Genomic DNA, 17188 nt, shown 5'->3' on the forward strand with positions numbered 1-17188 from the left:
TTTTAAATTAGGTGACCTTATCTTGAGACCTCTTACTAACTGTTTACTGCAAATATAATTTCATGGTATAGATATCTTATAATTCTAGATAAGGACATAAGCAGGTAATAGGAGTGAGAGTCAATTAATAAAAAAAAACTTATTAGTGTAAGGTTGCTTTACTTTGCGACTTAAACTGGTTACACATTTTATTTAAGCACAGAATGGAGAACCAATACTTACAGCGTCTTGGTCATTAAACTTTCAAGAGTATAAAATGTGTGTTGTTTCCAAACTTCCAATTTATCATGTCTTTGAATTTATTTCAATGCACCTTTGTAACTGTATTTGTATAAAATGTGGGAATGCTTTTCTATCTGTATTTACATATTCATACAAAACACGTGTGTCGTGTGAAATATTAAATGATTTGCCAGAAGATGTTCGTGTAAAGTACTTAAATGGTAAACATATAAAAAAAGTTATTAAAATCTAACGACACAAGCTACTTATACTAAGAATCCTACAATGTTTTTTTTTAAAATTAGATATAACACATTAATATATGTACTTATTGTTCTTTTTTCTCTGAACCCCCCATCGGCACACAAACCTTCTCAAGGTTTTGCCTACGATGGGTCTTGTATTAAATTCCAGACTGTAACATGTTTGTTTATTCAATAAATAAAAAATACAATGTTGAACTGAATGGTTCAAACCTATATTAACCACTTACCCCATAAGAAGTCATATTTATAAGACTGACATATTGATTAATAAACGATAATATCATTCACATGTTTTGGCATGGTAGTACATTTTTTTTTATTTGGTAAGTAAGGCTTTTTTATCTCCCCTATTCGGAAAGTTCACCTTTCATAGGCTGATAGCTGGGTAGAATTTCCCATCCAGGGTGGACGGTATTTTTTTTTATTTGTACTTCTGGCAACGGCTAACAGCCATATATGCCATATTATTCAGTTAAAAACTCTCATAATAGCTTCCTCATTTTCAGACCAAGAATTATTGAAATTAAATGTTAATTGCATTGCATTATTAAATAAATATACTACTTGTATTGAATATTTAAATGTATGAAATAAACATAAATGTTTGTTAATAAATCAACATAAATGACAATGAATGTTTGAAATATTATCATTCATTCATTCAGTTTCACTTTTTTTAAGAGGCATATACTTTAAGGCTGGTTCATACACATCCTAATTTTAGATCAGATTATCTATGGTTTTAGATTTTTTTCAGATCAAAATGTAAATGGCGCCATTACCAGTGAAAAGTAGAATGTTTAACTCAGGTAAAAGTATCCATATCACCTGAGATATTTTTAGTTCGAGAGTTCACTTTCCACCATTGGTTGACAATCTACTATTGAGGATAAGTGAGATGTGTTTCTTTAGTGAAATTAAAATTTATTTGATCTTTTGCTGGCACATAACATATATAAAAACCGGCCAAGAGCATGTCGGGCCACGCTCAGTGTAGGGTTCCGTAGTTACTCTTCCGTCACAATAAGCTAAACTGGAGCTTAAAGTATAGTAAATTGTTAACCAAGGGATGAAACAGTACCTTTCACGCGAGTTAAACAAATAGGCAAATTTGCATAATCAGTACCTAATTAGGTAAAGTAAGTCGTTTTACTATGAAGGGGGAACTTTTTGCGATAACTCAAAAACAGCTAAACTGATCATGTCCGCTATAGTTTTCAATAATGTCTTTCTTAAGCTCTACTTCCACGATTTTTTTCATAATTTTTGGACCTATGGTTCAAAAGTTAGAGGGGGGGGGGACTCAATATTTTTTCTTTCGGAGAGATTATCTCCGAATATATTCACTTTGTCAAAAAATGTTTGCTGAAGACCCCTATTAGTTTTGAAAAACCTTTCCAACGATACCCCACACTGTAGGGTTGAAGCAAAAAAAAAATTCACCCCCACTTTACGTGTAGGGGAGGTATCCTCAAAAAAAAAAAATTTTTAGATTTTATTGTACGACTTTGTCGGCTTTATTGATTTATATATTCATGCCGAATTTCAGCTTTCTAGCACTAGCGACCACGGAGCAAAGCCTCGGACAGACGGACAGACAGACAGACGGACATGGCGAAACTATAAGGGTTCCTAGTTGACTACGGAACCCTAAAAAGGGAGTTAGACATAAATATAAATTTTGGTACATGATACACCAACACTATTGTTCCAGAATTTTGTATTGCCTTTATGCAATGGGTCCCATATAGACATTTGATCCTTGTATAATAAAATAAAAATAAAATCCTTGTAAGGTAGAAGTACTAGTGCTTGACGCTGCACTAGTCACTGACATGGGCACTTTATTTCATGGAAATATAGGTTAAATTTGAACAACAAACCTTTCTCTGTATTCGAACTTAATCCTTGTCACTTTGACATAAAGTGACCATGTTGAGTACTAGTATAGCGTCGAGCACTAGTAGTTCTACCTTATATAACTTGTTTATAACAAACCGAATCAACTGATAAAATTTAAAAAAACTTGTCATTTAGTCTATTGTCAACCATACTGTCTAAGCAAGAGGATTGATCCTGTAGTAATACATTTTGGACTCGCCCACTGAGGGTTCCGTACAAATTTGACTTACTAGTTTTTTATTTTTTATAAATCTATAGTTTACACATTTTTTTCTGTTTCCTCATAGTTCTAGGTCAATGGGAAGTACCCTATAATTTTGTATTCCCTTGATGGTGTGGATGTGAATATTTCATTTATTGTGACAAAAATGGCCATATTGTTTTCTTTTTTACACATCTTCGAGGACTGTAGGCCTGAGTATATGGTTTTAATTTTAACTTCATACCTCCATGTGTTCCCGAGATAAAGGGTCTTGACAGACAGACGGCCAGATGGATAACAAAGTGATCCTATAAGGGTTCCGTTTTTTGCTTTTGAGGTACAGAACTTAGAACGAGGTTAGAAATATATTATTAAGCAATTTAATAAGGCCGTAAATGAACTTGAACTTACCTGCTTCTATAACAACACAACCCGGGACCAGATCAAGTTGTAACAAAATCATACTGATATCAGGAGTGTAGATTATTTGGGTGCGGTGAGGAAGAGTCACAGACCACAGTTCAGGGGTGGGCTGTAAAACATGGCCCCAACCCTTGGACAGTTCCACCTGTTTAAATTAGAGAGTAGTATGTCAGTGTAATGTAATAATGAGTATTAGAAATAGTTTTAGTGCTAGTCTTATTATATTTTTAATTTAATAAAATTACATTTACCATCAAATAGCTCAATTTCGAAAAATTAAGCACTGCACTATTTTGATTTTGTCACCCTCGTATATAGGTTTAATAACTATAAAATAAAAGAAGTATTTTGCAACTTTTAGATGGTTACAGCAGTTCTGTGATAAAATGCAGAGACTAACAATTATTTAAGTGTTATACACTGAAAAAGTTTACCCGGCTTCCGTATTCAACTCCTATAAGATTCTTAACCTTTAAGGCACCAAATGTTGTTTGAAAAACGTTCTCTACCAAGTCTCCTTTCTTGTTTTTTATTTCAGGTCGGACTTCTATTGCGTGGACATTGTTACTCAAATATAAAATAACAATATCCCCTTCGTCAATTTTGTCCTTATAATTTTTGAAACTCATTTTTGATATTAACTACAAAATAAACAAAGTTTGTAAACAAAAAATCAATGCTACAGAAATTCAACCATGTGGGTTTGACATTAATGACATTTGTACCTTTTTATGCGTTCGGAACCATATTAAGTAACACAATTACAAAATACAAATGGGCTTCAGCACAGTAGTCGAAAACCACTGATCTATATACACTGCTCAAAGAATGTTATATAACAAGTATTAAGTAATCAAAATAATTAAGGTGTCTTTCAGTGATAAATTTCTTAACGCACTCTTTTGAAGTAACGCAAAAGGTTTTTGAACGTCGTTTAGTCTGTCTTGTCGTGAACGTTCGTCAACTAACAATGATCATCGCGATCTTTGGGTTAACGGAATTTATAATACGACAGTTTGATTTCGGTTCTCAAAGAAAAAAAAGGTGCGATAATTTTTTGACTCATTGTAATTTCCAATTTCCACTCACAGATAGGCGAAAAATTGGTCCGTCTGGACTAGCTTTTGTATATGTTTTGTATATTCAACGTTTCTAACCATTCCGATATACGTAATCGACACATAATATCATCATTGCCTTTTATTGTGACGGCAATAGAATAATCCTGAAAATTTGCTCAAATATAAAAAAAAAACAAATTAAACTGCTTGAAATATATAATTCGGAATTTTTTAATAATTATATCACGACTTTCTTTTTTTACATTTCTTTAAATCATATCTCGAAACGAAACGTTTCCATTTTGGTTGACATAATTGTCAATACTTCAATAGTGTCATCGTCGTATACGTTTCGTATTGAGAGCTTTCTTGCTTTCTTTTTGTCAAGAAGTCTGTTTTTTGAACATTATTAGTGCCGATCTGAACTAAAATGATCAGTGATCAATACGTGACTAACACATATCAAGTTTAGTTAACAAACTTTTACAACTATGGTTCAAATGGAGACGTCGAAGAGTACTAGCAAAACTAGTTCACTTAAGGCTTTAATATTAAAAGCCTGGCGAGAACGATGGACTGACATTCAATGGGGAATAAACATCAAGACCATCATACCTCGAGGAGTCAGCGGTGATCTATACAACTTGGCGGATTGTATTCTCCAGCAAGCCATGGTCGGATGCGGAGCAAACCAATTAGTAATATCTTATCTTAAACATTCTTTGGCATCGCACATAGTTTCCTATGCGGCTGTGTTGCAGAGAATCTCCAAATTTGATGCATTTCACAAACCTCACTGCATTTTGAGCCTTTTGGAGTTTCTGGAAAGCTTTTTAGACAGTATTACCTGCCGGGGGAAACTGGAGGAAGAAGTAATAGCCACAGCTGTGTCATCCATAATACTGTGGCTTTTGCAAGTCTATCATTATTCTCTGAGCAAATATCCATCATCAAATACTATTCAATGTCAAGAACTTCTGGAGAAGTCAACAGCTCTTCTCAGCTCTATAGTAAGTACTGATTATTTAGTAGCTATGTTTTATCTAGCTAAACAAAACAACCCTGATGAATACAACGAGGTTACCAAGAAGTGCCAAGAAATTACAGCCTTTATGATGATGAACACACAGTTCAAAGCTCCAGTGGCAATTCATGAGACTTTACAAAAGATTTGTAATATGGATATTGACAAAATAGCACCACTGAATCTCAAGCCCGAACCTGTCACTCATTGTTTGCAGGCGTTAGTTGCTATAAATATTTTGGCAAACCCTAGTGCTGACATGCAACAGCTCTCAACTCAACTGCTTATGATAAAGAGGATTAAGGGATATTCCCTGGGCAGACTCTTTTGTGAGCTAATCCGAGCTTGCTTTATTTCTTTGAATGACTCCAGTAAAGATGCATCTAAACAAGCACTTTGGGCGGCATTCACATTTCTTAAAGTGCCTCAAGTTATAAGTTACCTGCACAGCACATGTGGCACCAGCAACAAAGAAGGAGATTACTCTGCAGAAACTGTTGAAGCCTTTGAGAAACTACTGCAGTCAACTCCGCTATTGGATATAGTTGACACTAAAAACTCTTGTAACAGCATTGTGTCCTTATTGGAACCCTTAGTCAAACTAAATGTAGTGTCTGAGCAACACCTATCCTATTTTAGCCAAAAAAGAGAAAGCAAAGAAGTAAAGTTGCAGAAATTAGAACCCACTGGCCTCCAGGGATCTGTGCCTTCATTCATTACACGGGCAGAACCTACTCTAGCTGGGATATTAAAGACAATGTCTGGAGATTTTCACAAAATGCAAGAGCAACTGTATGCAATGCTTTGCCAGATAGTAGGAGGAACTTCTTTAACAACGATCTTGGCTGTTGCAGCAGTTGAAGGGAAGTTAAAGTTGTTTGTGTCAAGACTTATTAGATTTAATGAATTTGCTTTACATGCAGCTAGTGAGAAAGGTGCTTCTCAGTCCAAGGTCTATATTTTTGACATTTCATTTTTAATTCTATGTTCAATTGTGCAAGACTATGGTGTTGATGCAGTTTTAGAAGACAATGGTGAGTCTTTCTTTGAACAGTGGGTCAGAGAATGTATGCCACAAAAAGGTGTCCACAAGTCACCTGATCAAATTGTGCAAAAATGTGATCCATCCATTGTAGACATTTTTATTCATCACTTGAGTGCACCTGACTTTGATTTCAAAAATACCAATTTGAAACCTCATGAGCTCTGCATGAATGTGAGTCGAACTGTGAAAGAAGTATTATTTGCGTGGGAGCAAGGCTCATTATCTGCTGTGGATGTTAAGAGAATGTTGGATTCTTTAAGACAGAAAATGGCATCACTAGCCGTATGTGCTACTGTTTGGCTGTGCGCCTATATTGATGTTGTTATCCAAGATGCTATCTTGAAGCCAATAAACATGATACAGCAGTTATTGACTGCACCTAGTGAGGTAGAATTGGCCCAAATCGATAACTTTAAAGAGCGTGCTATTTTAATGTGCCAAATTATTAGAAAAATGCAATATGACATTCATCCTCCATCTGCACCAAAGAACAAAAATGTGACTCTCCCTCACACAATTATTTCACGGCAGCCAATTTTAGAGCAATTACAATCAGCCTGGGAAGACGTAAAAACGAGAGGCTATTTGCATATTGATGCCACACACACTATAGAAAGTCTTCTGAATACTGCAGGCCCAGTGTGGTTTGTTACGAATCTTGTAAAAGAGACTTTGAAATTTAGATACCAAGAAGACCTTGATAGATCTGTGGATATAGTTCTTGCCATGTTCCATTTGGACATTGAAAAGTGTACTGAAGCTATGTTGTTACATGTCTTACCGCAGTATTTATATAATGCAAAATTATCTGAAGAACTAGTGGAGCCTCAATCTGCAACATTAGCCAAATTGGCCGTGTACTGTGTCTTTGCCGCACTTGAACAGAGCAGCTCAAACAAGACTCAGAATACGAGAAAACGCCGTCACGAGGATGCTGATGATATGGATGCAATGGTATCTTCAAGTAAAGTTCGGAGATTGAATGATAATAGCTCAGATTCTGTGTATTATATGCAGGGACAGAGTGTGTCTGGGATGAATATGAGAGAACCATTAGCATCTGCTTTAGAAACTTTGTATAAATCATTCTCGCAACTGGCTGGAAAAAATGGCGATGTGACACCTCAGACACAATTTATACTCGAGTTTTTGGTGTATGTCGTGCAGTGTGGTCAAGACAGAGCACAAGTGGTATTGCAGAAAATGCCTAGTGAACTAGTTCCAACTCTTATAAAGGCTCTTCCAGATAGTTTTAACATAAATTTGATTTTGAGATTACATGATTTGTCTACTCCTTATGGCAGAAAAGATACTGCCAGAGACTTATGTCTGCTCAGAAATATGAGACTGAGGCCAGAGTAAATGTTGTAAGTTTATAGGTATTCATTAGTGTTAGATTAAAATGTATGGTAAATAATTTTGTAATAGAGGGTAAGAAAATAAAACTTTTTAAAATGTAAAATCTTTACTTTTTCAAACTCAATTCAACAATGTAGCAATTAAAATTAAAACTAGTTTTTCAATACTTTTTACAATTTCTTATGGAAGACTGACATTTCTTCTTATAATAATAAACCATCAAACTTTCTACTTTTGTATAATTAACTACTACTCTATTTCTGGACGGATTTTATTACGTATCAGAGGGCCTTCCGCGAAAAACGAGAATCGAAATTTCGTTATATGCCTCTCTATCGCTCTTGCACATTCAAGCAATAGAGGGGCAGATAAAGAAATTTTGATTCTCGTTTTTCGCGGTAGAGCTTCAGTATATACCAGGGCCCTATTTTTAAACAGAATCAGGTAATTTATCTAGGCAAAAATGCCTGTTAACTTTTTAATATTTTTCTTATCAAAATATTTTTCTGAAAACAAGTCAAGATAAAATGTACAATAATGACGATGTAGCCCCCATATGAAATATTTGAATTTGACAATGACAGTTGATTGCCAGCACATTATTAAATGATTGCATTCAACTATGTATGTACCAAATTGGAGGAGGCCTTTACCCAATAAAGTGGGGTTCCTATCAACTTTTAGTTTGAAAGAAAAAAACATTAAATTAAGTTGAAATATACTAACCATAATAAGTTTAATTAATAGTATGTACCTAAATGATACCAAGTGTGTAAGTAGTTGATAAGAAAATAAAGAGGCTTTTTATTTTTATTTATTATTATTATGTATGTACCAAGCTCTGGTTTTTTTTCATTGCTTTAGTTACACTTACCGTTTACGAGTTTGAGACATAAGAAGAACTTGCATGCATTATTCGATATACATTATTACTAACTACAGAGTACATCGAATTCAGTCGATCAACCATATATTTCAATGTAACGAAAATCACGTGCTACGGAAGGTGGAGATAAGGAACGAAATCTCCATGTACCAAAAAGTGTCATCAAAAAACTTTAAATAGGTGGCGCTACAATACCTAGAGTACTTGAACAAAAAAAATCAAATCATAGCGCAATTCACTCCGTCAATAACGCCTAGGTTCTTAGCAACTCTAGCGCTACTCTGGAGAGATTTGGAACTATTATTTATAGCTGACAGCTGGACACTTTTGCAACAGTTCTACCATAAGAGATGCCACTCCTCTTAATTCCACACTCCATATCACGTGCAAGTTCTTGAACCGTCAAAATGGGACGTTACTGATTTCCAGTGAGCATTCCAGGCTAGTGACAGGTAATATACTACTGACACTGACAAATTCATATTTTCATCTCAAGGGGCTACCCTTCCTTTCTTAGGAACCTTTATATAGACCCTTTAGTAAAATTAAATTAAGTTAATAATAATATGTACATCGTATACACAACCTAATCACATTGTATGTGAAAAACTTATTTATGTACTTACATAATGAGAGTAATTTGTACAAGTTTCATATATTAAATTGAATATACAGTTTGCCTAGCATCAAAAAAATCTTAACGCTATAAAGATCACAGGAGAGTTCCAGAGCTTTTTGTCTACATAAAATAAAATTTATTTAAATAGGGTAACATAATATTGAACTATTTTAGAGAAATTAAACAAATTAACTTTAGTTATAAAGCAGGCTTCTTGGCATCCGGCGAATCAGGATGTGGACGATCTAGAACAAGAGAAAAAATGCTAAAGTTAACGGTCTTGTAGCCTAGTCACTAGTGACACTGCTTACGTAGCGGGACGGGTTCGAATCCCTGTAACCTGTAAGGGCATTATTTTGAGTTTATCACAAGTATTTGTCCCTGAGTCATGGATTTTTTTTTTATATTTAGGTAACATTTATGTATTTCATATCTTTATATATCGGATATACTACAGCTTGATTTGATAGAGCCCATCGTTTGATTTTTTATTGTTACAAGAATTAGGAGTAGGGAATGCAATCACAAACCAGGATTGGCGTGCGAAAATTCTGAAATGTGATTGAGCGTTTCGAGATCGAGATTAATCCCGACGAGATCGAGATTTGACAAAGTAATTAAAATTGTGATATTATGATCTAAACTCCAGAACTCTGTATATACTATATACCTATTTAGGGTACTTGATGTTAAATTTGCAAAATAAAACAGCAACTTACATAGAAATGTAATTCCCCATAGTGATCGAATCCAGCACTGGAATGGGATGTTACTGGAATAATGTGAACCGGCACTGGAATATATTCATTCCAGTCCAGTGAATTAATTTAATAATCGAGGTCTCAACCAAAATAGCAAAAATCGAGATTTCGTGCCGACGAGACTGAATCTCGAAAATTCTTATAATAATAAAAAAATCCGAAAGAAGTCAAACGAAAGGGCATTGCTAAGGTTAAAATGTATATCGAATCAAGAGAGGATAATGGGGATTATGTTTGTATGGGAAGAGTTGTCCACTATCCCTTTAAGTGTATTAAATAGATACTGTTGATAGATAAATAGATATTACTGTTGTAAATAGATGAAAATTAAATTCGAAATATAAAACTTGGTGACATAAATAAGTACACATGTACGCATTAATCCTAACTCCAATAGACAGTTCACTTACCCATTTGCCTTCTAAGAATCTCTCCTTCCCTCGTTGCGTTATACGCTGGCGGTTGATTACTGACCCTCATTTGTAAGCTTATTCTATTAGGATTGCAATTCTCGTCTACGGTGTCCGCAGTCGCGAACGATGCTCTCTGACTCCTATTCCACGTCTGCTGCTGGTAGGAACTTTCGGTTGTTACTGTGTTACATCTATTGTTAGTATGAGGAACATATTGCTCTGGCGACCAGTCGAACACGAAGGTATGACTATAGTTTTGTGTGTAAGCGGACGGTGTGCCAGACGGAGTTGGAGGAGTGGTGGTCACATACGGACTCAAGTCCTGGTGACAAACGTCAGGGACTTTTTGGAGAGCCGATTCGGACCAAGTCGGACTTGGATTCCACTGATCGACCATTTCAGTTTCTGATATATTAAAGTTTTTGGACCCTGGTCTTCTGCTAGCTATTGACCCTGTAACTGCTACTAATGTTTCGCCCCCTGAAGTGACTGTGGAAGGCGTGCACCGAGGCGACATATTCGAAACGGGTGTGCTGGGTTTTTCATCGGTATTCTTTCCTTTCCGTTTAGCGTTTGATTGAATTCTAGTATCTTCTATCCTGACATTGTGGTACCTGAAATATGAACCTAATGTTAAACATGCGATTTAGTTATTAGTCGAACTAATTGAGAAACAATTAAAAAAATCCTAAACAAAAAAAAACTATAATCAATATATTCTAGTAGATAGGGTATAAAAACTTCAAAATTACATCGTAGGTCAAAAGTTCTAACATCTCCTAAACTTCACCATTTTAGACATATCCTATTACTAAATTGATTGTAGTTTGCTAACTTGTGAGACACAGAATAATATCCAGTACCTGTTATCCTGTAATGGGACAGAGTAATCCACAGGTCCATTGTCCGCCCTTTCATACGCGTAGTGCATCGGAGTTAAGTGTGGCGTCACATGCGGTATGTGAGGCTGAAGGCCTGGGTTCGGCATCATCACTTGGCTCCCGTTTATACAGACTGGTGGAGTCGGTGTGTACTGCATGGCTGGAGGGTACACTTGGAGATCAGGCGGCGGTGGCCCATACATTCTGGTCGCAGCCTCGTAAGCTAGGCCGTAGTGGAGCTTGGATTGAACGGCGTAGTAATGATAAAGCCAGGGATTTGCCTTCATGACTGTTGCTTCTTGCTCACTGTGAACAATATTTCAATTTCAATACTCTGTCGGATCCTGTAGGCTAGGTAATATTAGAACTTACAAATAAATTTGGGTTATTCCCATTACATAGTTACCACCAACTTGTTACCAGTGGTAACTACTGGGATTTTTTTTCCCACCTTTGCCACTCAGTAGTTACCACCAAATTAAGTTGGTGGCAACTAGTGGGATTTTTTTTCCCAGTAGTTACCACCAAAATTTGTTTAGCGTTAAATACTAATAAGAACAGTGTAAATATCTAATATATAAATATTAATCAATAATTTATTAAAAGTCGAATTAATTATAAGTGAATTAGTTTTTAGTTTCTTTCTAAGTTTCAGTAAACTGCCTTAATTGCGATCAAAAATATAATTATAATTGTGACATTATTTATTGAAAGGAAACTTATTGTCGACGGCCTACGCCATTATCAACGATGCTCCTATATAAATACAACGCTGCGCTACGCAGTACGGCGTAAGGGCCCTCGACAAAAGATCCAGGTTTCATATATAACGTCGCAATTAATTCAATTTACAATTAATAAGATAAATTTCATCCAAACGTTAATTTCTCCCTAACTATTTATATTTTGGACTTGCTCCGGTTTTAATATTTTTGATCACTCTTAAGGTAGTTTATTGAAACACTAATCGACTTATAATTATTTATTTAAGCACTCTATATTTATACTATACCATTTCTACTGTTTTATTAGTATTGAACTCAAACAACATTTTGGTGGTAACTACCGGAATTTTATTTTCCCAATAGTTACTAGTTACCACTGGTAACAACTTAGTGGTAAATAGTGGGAATAACCCTGAAAATTCAGTATTATGTAGGGACTTAGTAGTAGTTAGGTAAATAGTTATCCATATAAATCACTGACATAACAAAATCACTTAAAACTATTTTAAAAGTTTTATTATTTATTTGTTTTATGACCTGGATTGAGTATCAGAATGACTCTTGGTTAACATATTACTTTCATATTTAGCGTAACGGGTGATAACAAAAAAATGAGAATGATTTTCTGTAGACTTATAAACAAAACTATCGACATAAACAAAAAATGGTGTTAATAATGTTGTTGCTAGTTCTTTTGAGATTCTTGAATTTCATATGTTTTATTTTTTTCAAACATTTGTTTTTGTTAAAATGGAGTGGAAACAAGAAACTGCGAAAACGTGTTTTACATTTTAAAAATGATAACTTAAACATGAGAAAAGGGACACACAGTGGGTCATTTTAGTACAGAAAATGTACCAGTTTCTACTATATATAGAATTCATGCATCCTATATGACTATAAATCTCAAAAGTGGTTGTAGCTGGCCAGCAAAGATAATAACCAACGTAAGCCTGAATTGACTCCAAAGCACTTTTAATTATATGAATTCCATGAGCCAACAAGATGCCGCCAAAATTTTTAAGTGTTACCAACCGTACATTTGTCGATCATTAAAAAAGATAGATCTGGAAGGAATGCTGCTAGAAGGTAAGAGCCCCGGAATACACTGATCAGTAAAAATCGACGATTATGTCTCAGTGTCGCTAGACGACTCGAAATTACAAAGGGAAATCATTCAGTTTGAATGAAGAAAATTATTTTCCTCTTAGCAAAACTGATATACCTACTTGGAAATGGGTGATATTATACTAGCAATAATTCTACAATACCAGGCAATATCAAACACAAGTATTATGGACAAGTTTGAGCAGATATACATTACAATTCTTGGACTCCAATAACATACCATTTGTATGTAAGAATGTCCGAAATCCCACAAACCTAAAATGTCTTCTAAAATTCTGATTGATTTTTTTTGCTGTTTGAGTAGTTGAGTGTATAAAATTAATTGGAGAGCTGAAAATTGTGCCCAGATATTAAAAATGACTAAGACTTATGTTCCGAAAATGGACAAAAACGGTGTCCAAAGGTCTTATTCGAACTTTTTATCTAAACTACGGCTAAAAGCTGACCACGGGCCCTATTCTAACATCCATTAATGTTATTGTTAATAATTATCATGTATATATATTGCCTAATAATAACAAAGGATCGTAAAAAGTTATATAAGTATTTTTTCACAGCTGTGAAATAATTCTAATTTTTTTGTTATCACCCGCTAAATAGGTTTCTATATTCAAACTTAATGTATTTTGTACACATTAAATTTGCAGTAGAAAATTAGTCTTAACTTAAGTACTACTAATGGCATTCCTCTGGTAATTCGTAATTATTCAATAAATAGAGCAGCATACGCAAGGACATAATAAAGCTATTTAATGTTTGAGGTAATTTCATCTGAGATAATGTGCATGTGGGAAAGAATTCCCCCATCAGTGCGTTGTTACAAGGTTCGGCCATTAGTGGGCCTTAGAATGGGGACCACTAAAGTTTAATGTTTATATTAATACCGTCATCTGCTGCAGGTATATCTTTGTAGTAATTCTTGCTATGCCAATGCAATTTGAATTTATTTTGCGTATTCCGATAAATTTATTTTATTTTATCAGCCTTTGCATTTTTAATGCCTGGAACTGCGTCCGTGTTGAATTTTTTTGTTCAATGACCCGCCCATTCATTTGTTCTGAGTATCCCTAAACTCATCCAGATATTCCAAGTGACAAACTATCCGTGTATAATTTAATTTAAATTCACAAATTAGTTAACCAGTTTTTGTGTGATAGTAGAGTAGGTACCTAAAAAATACTAAACAAATACCAAAATATGTATAATAACCATAAGTAATATAAGTACATGCAAAAAATTAGTAGTAATGGTAGTAAACAGTAAACACTTTATTGCACAAAATAAATTAATATTAGTACTCAGTACTCGTGGAACTTATAATGAACTATATATTATCAGTTAATTCCGTGGTTTAGGAGTTCAGCGGAATATACCAAAGAATCTCACGCCGCATATAATAATATTCATAGATAATATTAGTAGTGTTAATATTTTCTTGATGTAGTTTTGTCAAACAATTGTGCATAGTAAAATACAAATATATTATTCAAAAACTCTATTGGAGAGGTAAGTTCGTTTCAGAATTAAACAAAACAGAAGCTCAAGTGTATTCGCGATAACCCGCAATTCTATAGACAATAAATTAAAATCAACCGAACGACAATAGCACTCAGTGTTCCCGCCAGTAAGGTAGTATTAAATTTGTAGGGACCTCGGTTAACCTTTAGCGCACACCGACGTTTGAGTAAGCCAACCTTTAAGATAGTGGTTGCAGGGAAATGTCACATAGTTGGACTCAGCCCTGGACCTATATAGGCGCAGTCGCGCGAAAAAGTGTTAAAGGAAACAACTGAATTAAATATGAGGAAAATTATGTGACCTCGTACGATATTTGAAACGTTAACAACCGGGGTTATGAACACTTATTATAGCTAAGTACATTGATGAATTTTGTTTGTATGATACTTTCAGCAGAGACAAGATAATCATAAATACTGATGATGAAGTACATGAAGTACATGAAGTACATGAAGTTACGTTTTTCACCATTATTGCAGAACATGCGTTCTGTAAAGGGATGCCTTTTTAGCAAGTTCCATATATTTTGTATTTTCCAACTCGCGGGAGGTCGGCCTGAACCTCTTTCTCTCTACACTAAATCATACATATAAAATCGAAATCGTGCGTATAAAATAAAAATGCCTATTATATTTACTAAGTAATTGGTGTTACTTGCAATTAAAAATACCTATGTAGGTAGGTTAATGTAGGTAGTGAATGTTCACTTATTAATTAAAAAAGTGACTTTTGTTGGCGACGATACATCAAAAGTTTAGATATGTGTTGGACGGCGACAAATCGCTTTAGCATTCGCATTAGGAAAGAGATAGCGCCGAATCAAAGGGCGCGGATAGCAGCGGGGATGTTTACACACGTTCTGCATTAATGAACTTGGCCTTAAAGCTAATGGTGACTTATTGCTTGGCCTTTGAAATTTGTGCTTTATTTAATCCTTTGATCAAAAAAGCTATCAAGAGAAAATCGTTTTCTACCCACCACTCAGCTGAATTCAAAAAGTATCAGCAAAACTTAAACTGTAAATAAGTAGTTTACAATTGGATTTTTCTGTGGGCACAATCAGCGTCAATAGTAGCGGATGAGGCTACGAGTCAAAATTATCTACCATTCTCTGAAAGTTTCATAAAAACATGTTTCTGTAAGTAAGACATGACATGACACTTGACTTATAACACTTTCGAACGCGAACTGTAAGGATATGCAGGTTGGCAGATACTTTTGGAGCTTTGTTTCATCCGTCACTATTTATGCTCACTGTACAGCCCCATCAGATATATCGAAGCAGCCAAGACGCTTACAAATATCTGGACTTGCCTCTATTGTCAAGACATTAGAGTGTTCACATATTTTTGAGCGCCAAGCTCCAATATATCTGATGGCGACGACTGTACCTACTTTATTCCTACTTTACTTACTACCATATCTCATTTGAACCGAGTATTATTGATATTATATGTGTTGAGCTTAGGTTACATATATTGAACTTTTAACTACTTACCCATAAAAGCATGTTTTTAATTGCTTACCTGTTCATTGTATTTATCTTTAATCAAGACAATTATTTATGAAGCTGAAATACGTCTATAAAAGTGTCTTTATATGATAACATTGATAACTTATTTAAATATGGGTAGTGTAATGTGAATACAGCCTAATAGTTGTTAGAGAAAAAGTAGCGTAGGTAGCGTAAGACTAACCCGACGGGGTCAATAGCAATTAGAATTAATTAGTAGAATTTACTGCTTGGTTCGCATTATAGAAGTCGTTTAAAGCTCCGACGCTTGGCAAATAATTTTCTTCTGAAACGTGTATTGTTGCAAATTATACCAATAAATGAGATCAATCTAATGCAGAGAATCGGTTTAAATAGTTATTTTTTTTAATAGCAATATAAACACGCAAAAAGAGGGGTGTTATATGTATGTTTCACTGCGTGTCTGTCTGTGGCATCGTAGCTCTTCAACGGATGGGTCGATTTCGTTGCGGTTTTTTTTCTTGCGGTGGTTCTTAGCTATGTTTTAATAGAACTTGATCTACCAGTTTGAAGAGTATTTTTTTTATACTACGTCGGTGGCAAACAAGCATACGGACCGCCTGATGGTAAGCAGTCTCCGTAGCCTGCCTATGTTCGCCTGCAAATCCAGAGGAGTTACATGCGCGTTGCCGACCCTAACACTCCGCACCCTCGTTGAGCTCAGTATCAGGCGGCCTACCGCGAAAACCGAAATTCGCAAATTGCGGGGATCTTTCTCTTTTACACTCACTAAGACCGAATTAGCGTGACAGAGAAAAATGCCCGCAATTGATGAATTTCGATTTTCGCGGTTATAGCCCAGCTCTTTACCTAATGATGTAAGGCATTTTTAAGCATATAGTTATAGCGTATTTTTTATAATTTAATAGTTATCTAATACGAGTATAGACGTGTAGGCACACCAACTAGGCAGGCATTCAAGTCAAGTCAAGTTCTTTTCCTTTTAATGTTGTTTATTATTGCATTTTATTTAGGTATATGATTATTTTATGTGGCATTCCAAATATATACTTAACTACGAGAAATAAATTTCAACATTTCCAGATAATTATTTAATTTATTTTTTCTTTAGCTAAGTAATACATACTTAGTTATTTAGCAATTGTTTTAGGTATAATGTAATGGGAAGTCTGGAGTGTCTTATGTGAAGCGATATTTACGGCAAGAAGATTAATTTGGTACCAAATAATTTAGATAATCAAACGATTTCTGTCTCATT

General features: G+C 34.8%; 3 protein-coding genes across 4 annotated transcripts in view; 1 reads left to right on the forward strand and 2 right to left on the reverse strand.

The window, feature by feature from the left end:
• LOC133533961 (tRNA (adenine(58)-N(1))-methyltransferase catalytic subunit TRMT61A) overlaps positions 1-3930 on the reverse strand; it is an 88728-nt gene extending 84798 nt beyond the window's left edge. The window contains exons 1-2 of the mRNA XM_061873053.1: positions 3450-3930; positions 3004-3160 (exon numbers count right to left, since the gene is read on the reverse strand). Of these exons, the coding sequence (XP_061729037.1) occupies positions 3004-3160; positions 3450-3644 (352 nt within the window). The 5' untranslated portion in view covers positions 3645-3930. The remainder of the gene's footprint in view (positions 1-3003; positions 3161-3449) is intronic.
• Positions 3931-4354: 424 nt separating this feature from the next.
• Positions 4355-7732, forward strand: LOC133533909 (mediator of RNA polymerase II transcription subunit 24). Its single transcript, XM_061872992.1, has one exon. It carries the CDS (start codon positions 4568-4570, stop codon positions 7505-7507), a length of 2940 nt encoding a protein of 979 aa, XP_061728976.1. The 5' UTR covers positions 4355-4567; the 3' UTR covers positions 7508-7732.
• A 144-nt stretch (positions 7733-7876) lies between these two features.
• LOC133533934 (PAS domain-containing protein cky-1-like) overlaps positions 7877-17188 on the reverse strand; it is a 139444-nt gene continuing 130132 nt past the window's right edge. For both annotated transcript variants that reach the window (XM_061873031.1, XM_061873025.1), the window contains exons 10-12: positions 11047-11370; positions 10181-10797; positions 7877-9254 (exon numbers count right to left, since the gene is read on the reverse strand). In XM_061873031.1, coding sequence (XP_061729015.1) covers positions 9208-9254; positions 10181-10797; positions 11047-11370 — 988 coding nt within the window. In that variant the 3' untranslated portion in view covers positions 7877-9207. The remainder of the gene's footprint in view (positions 9255-10180; positions 10798-11046; positions 11371-17188) is intronic.

The sequence above is a fragment of the Cydia pomonella genome, chromosome 2 (genome assembly GCF_033807575.1).
Source record: "Cydia pomonella isolate Wapato2018A chromosome 2, ilCydPomo1, whole genome shotgun sequence".
Taxonomy (NCBI): domain Eukaryota; kingdom Metazoa; phylum Arthropoda; class Insecta; order Lepidoptera; family Tortricidae; genus Cydia; species Cydia pomonella.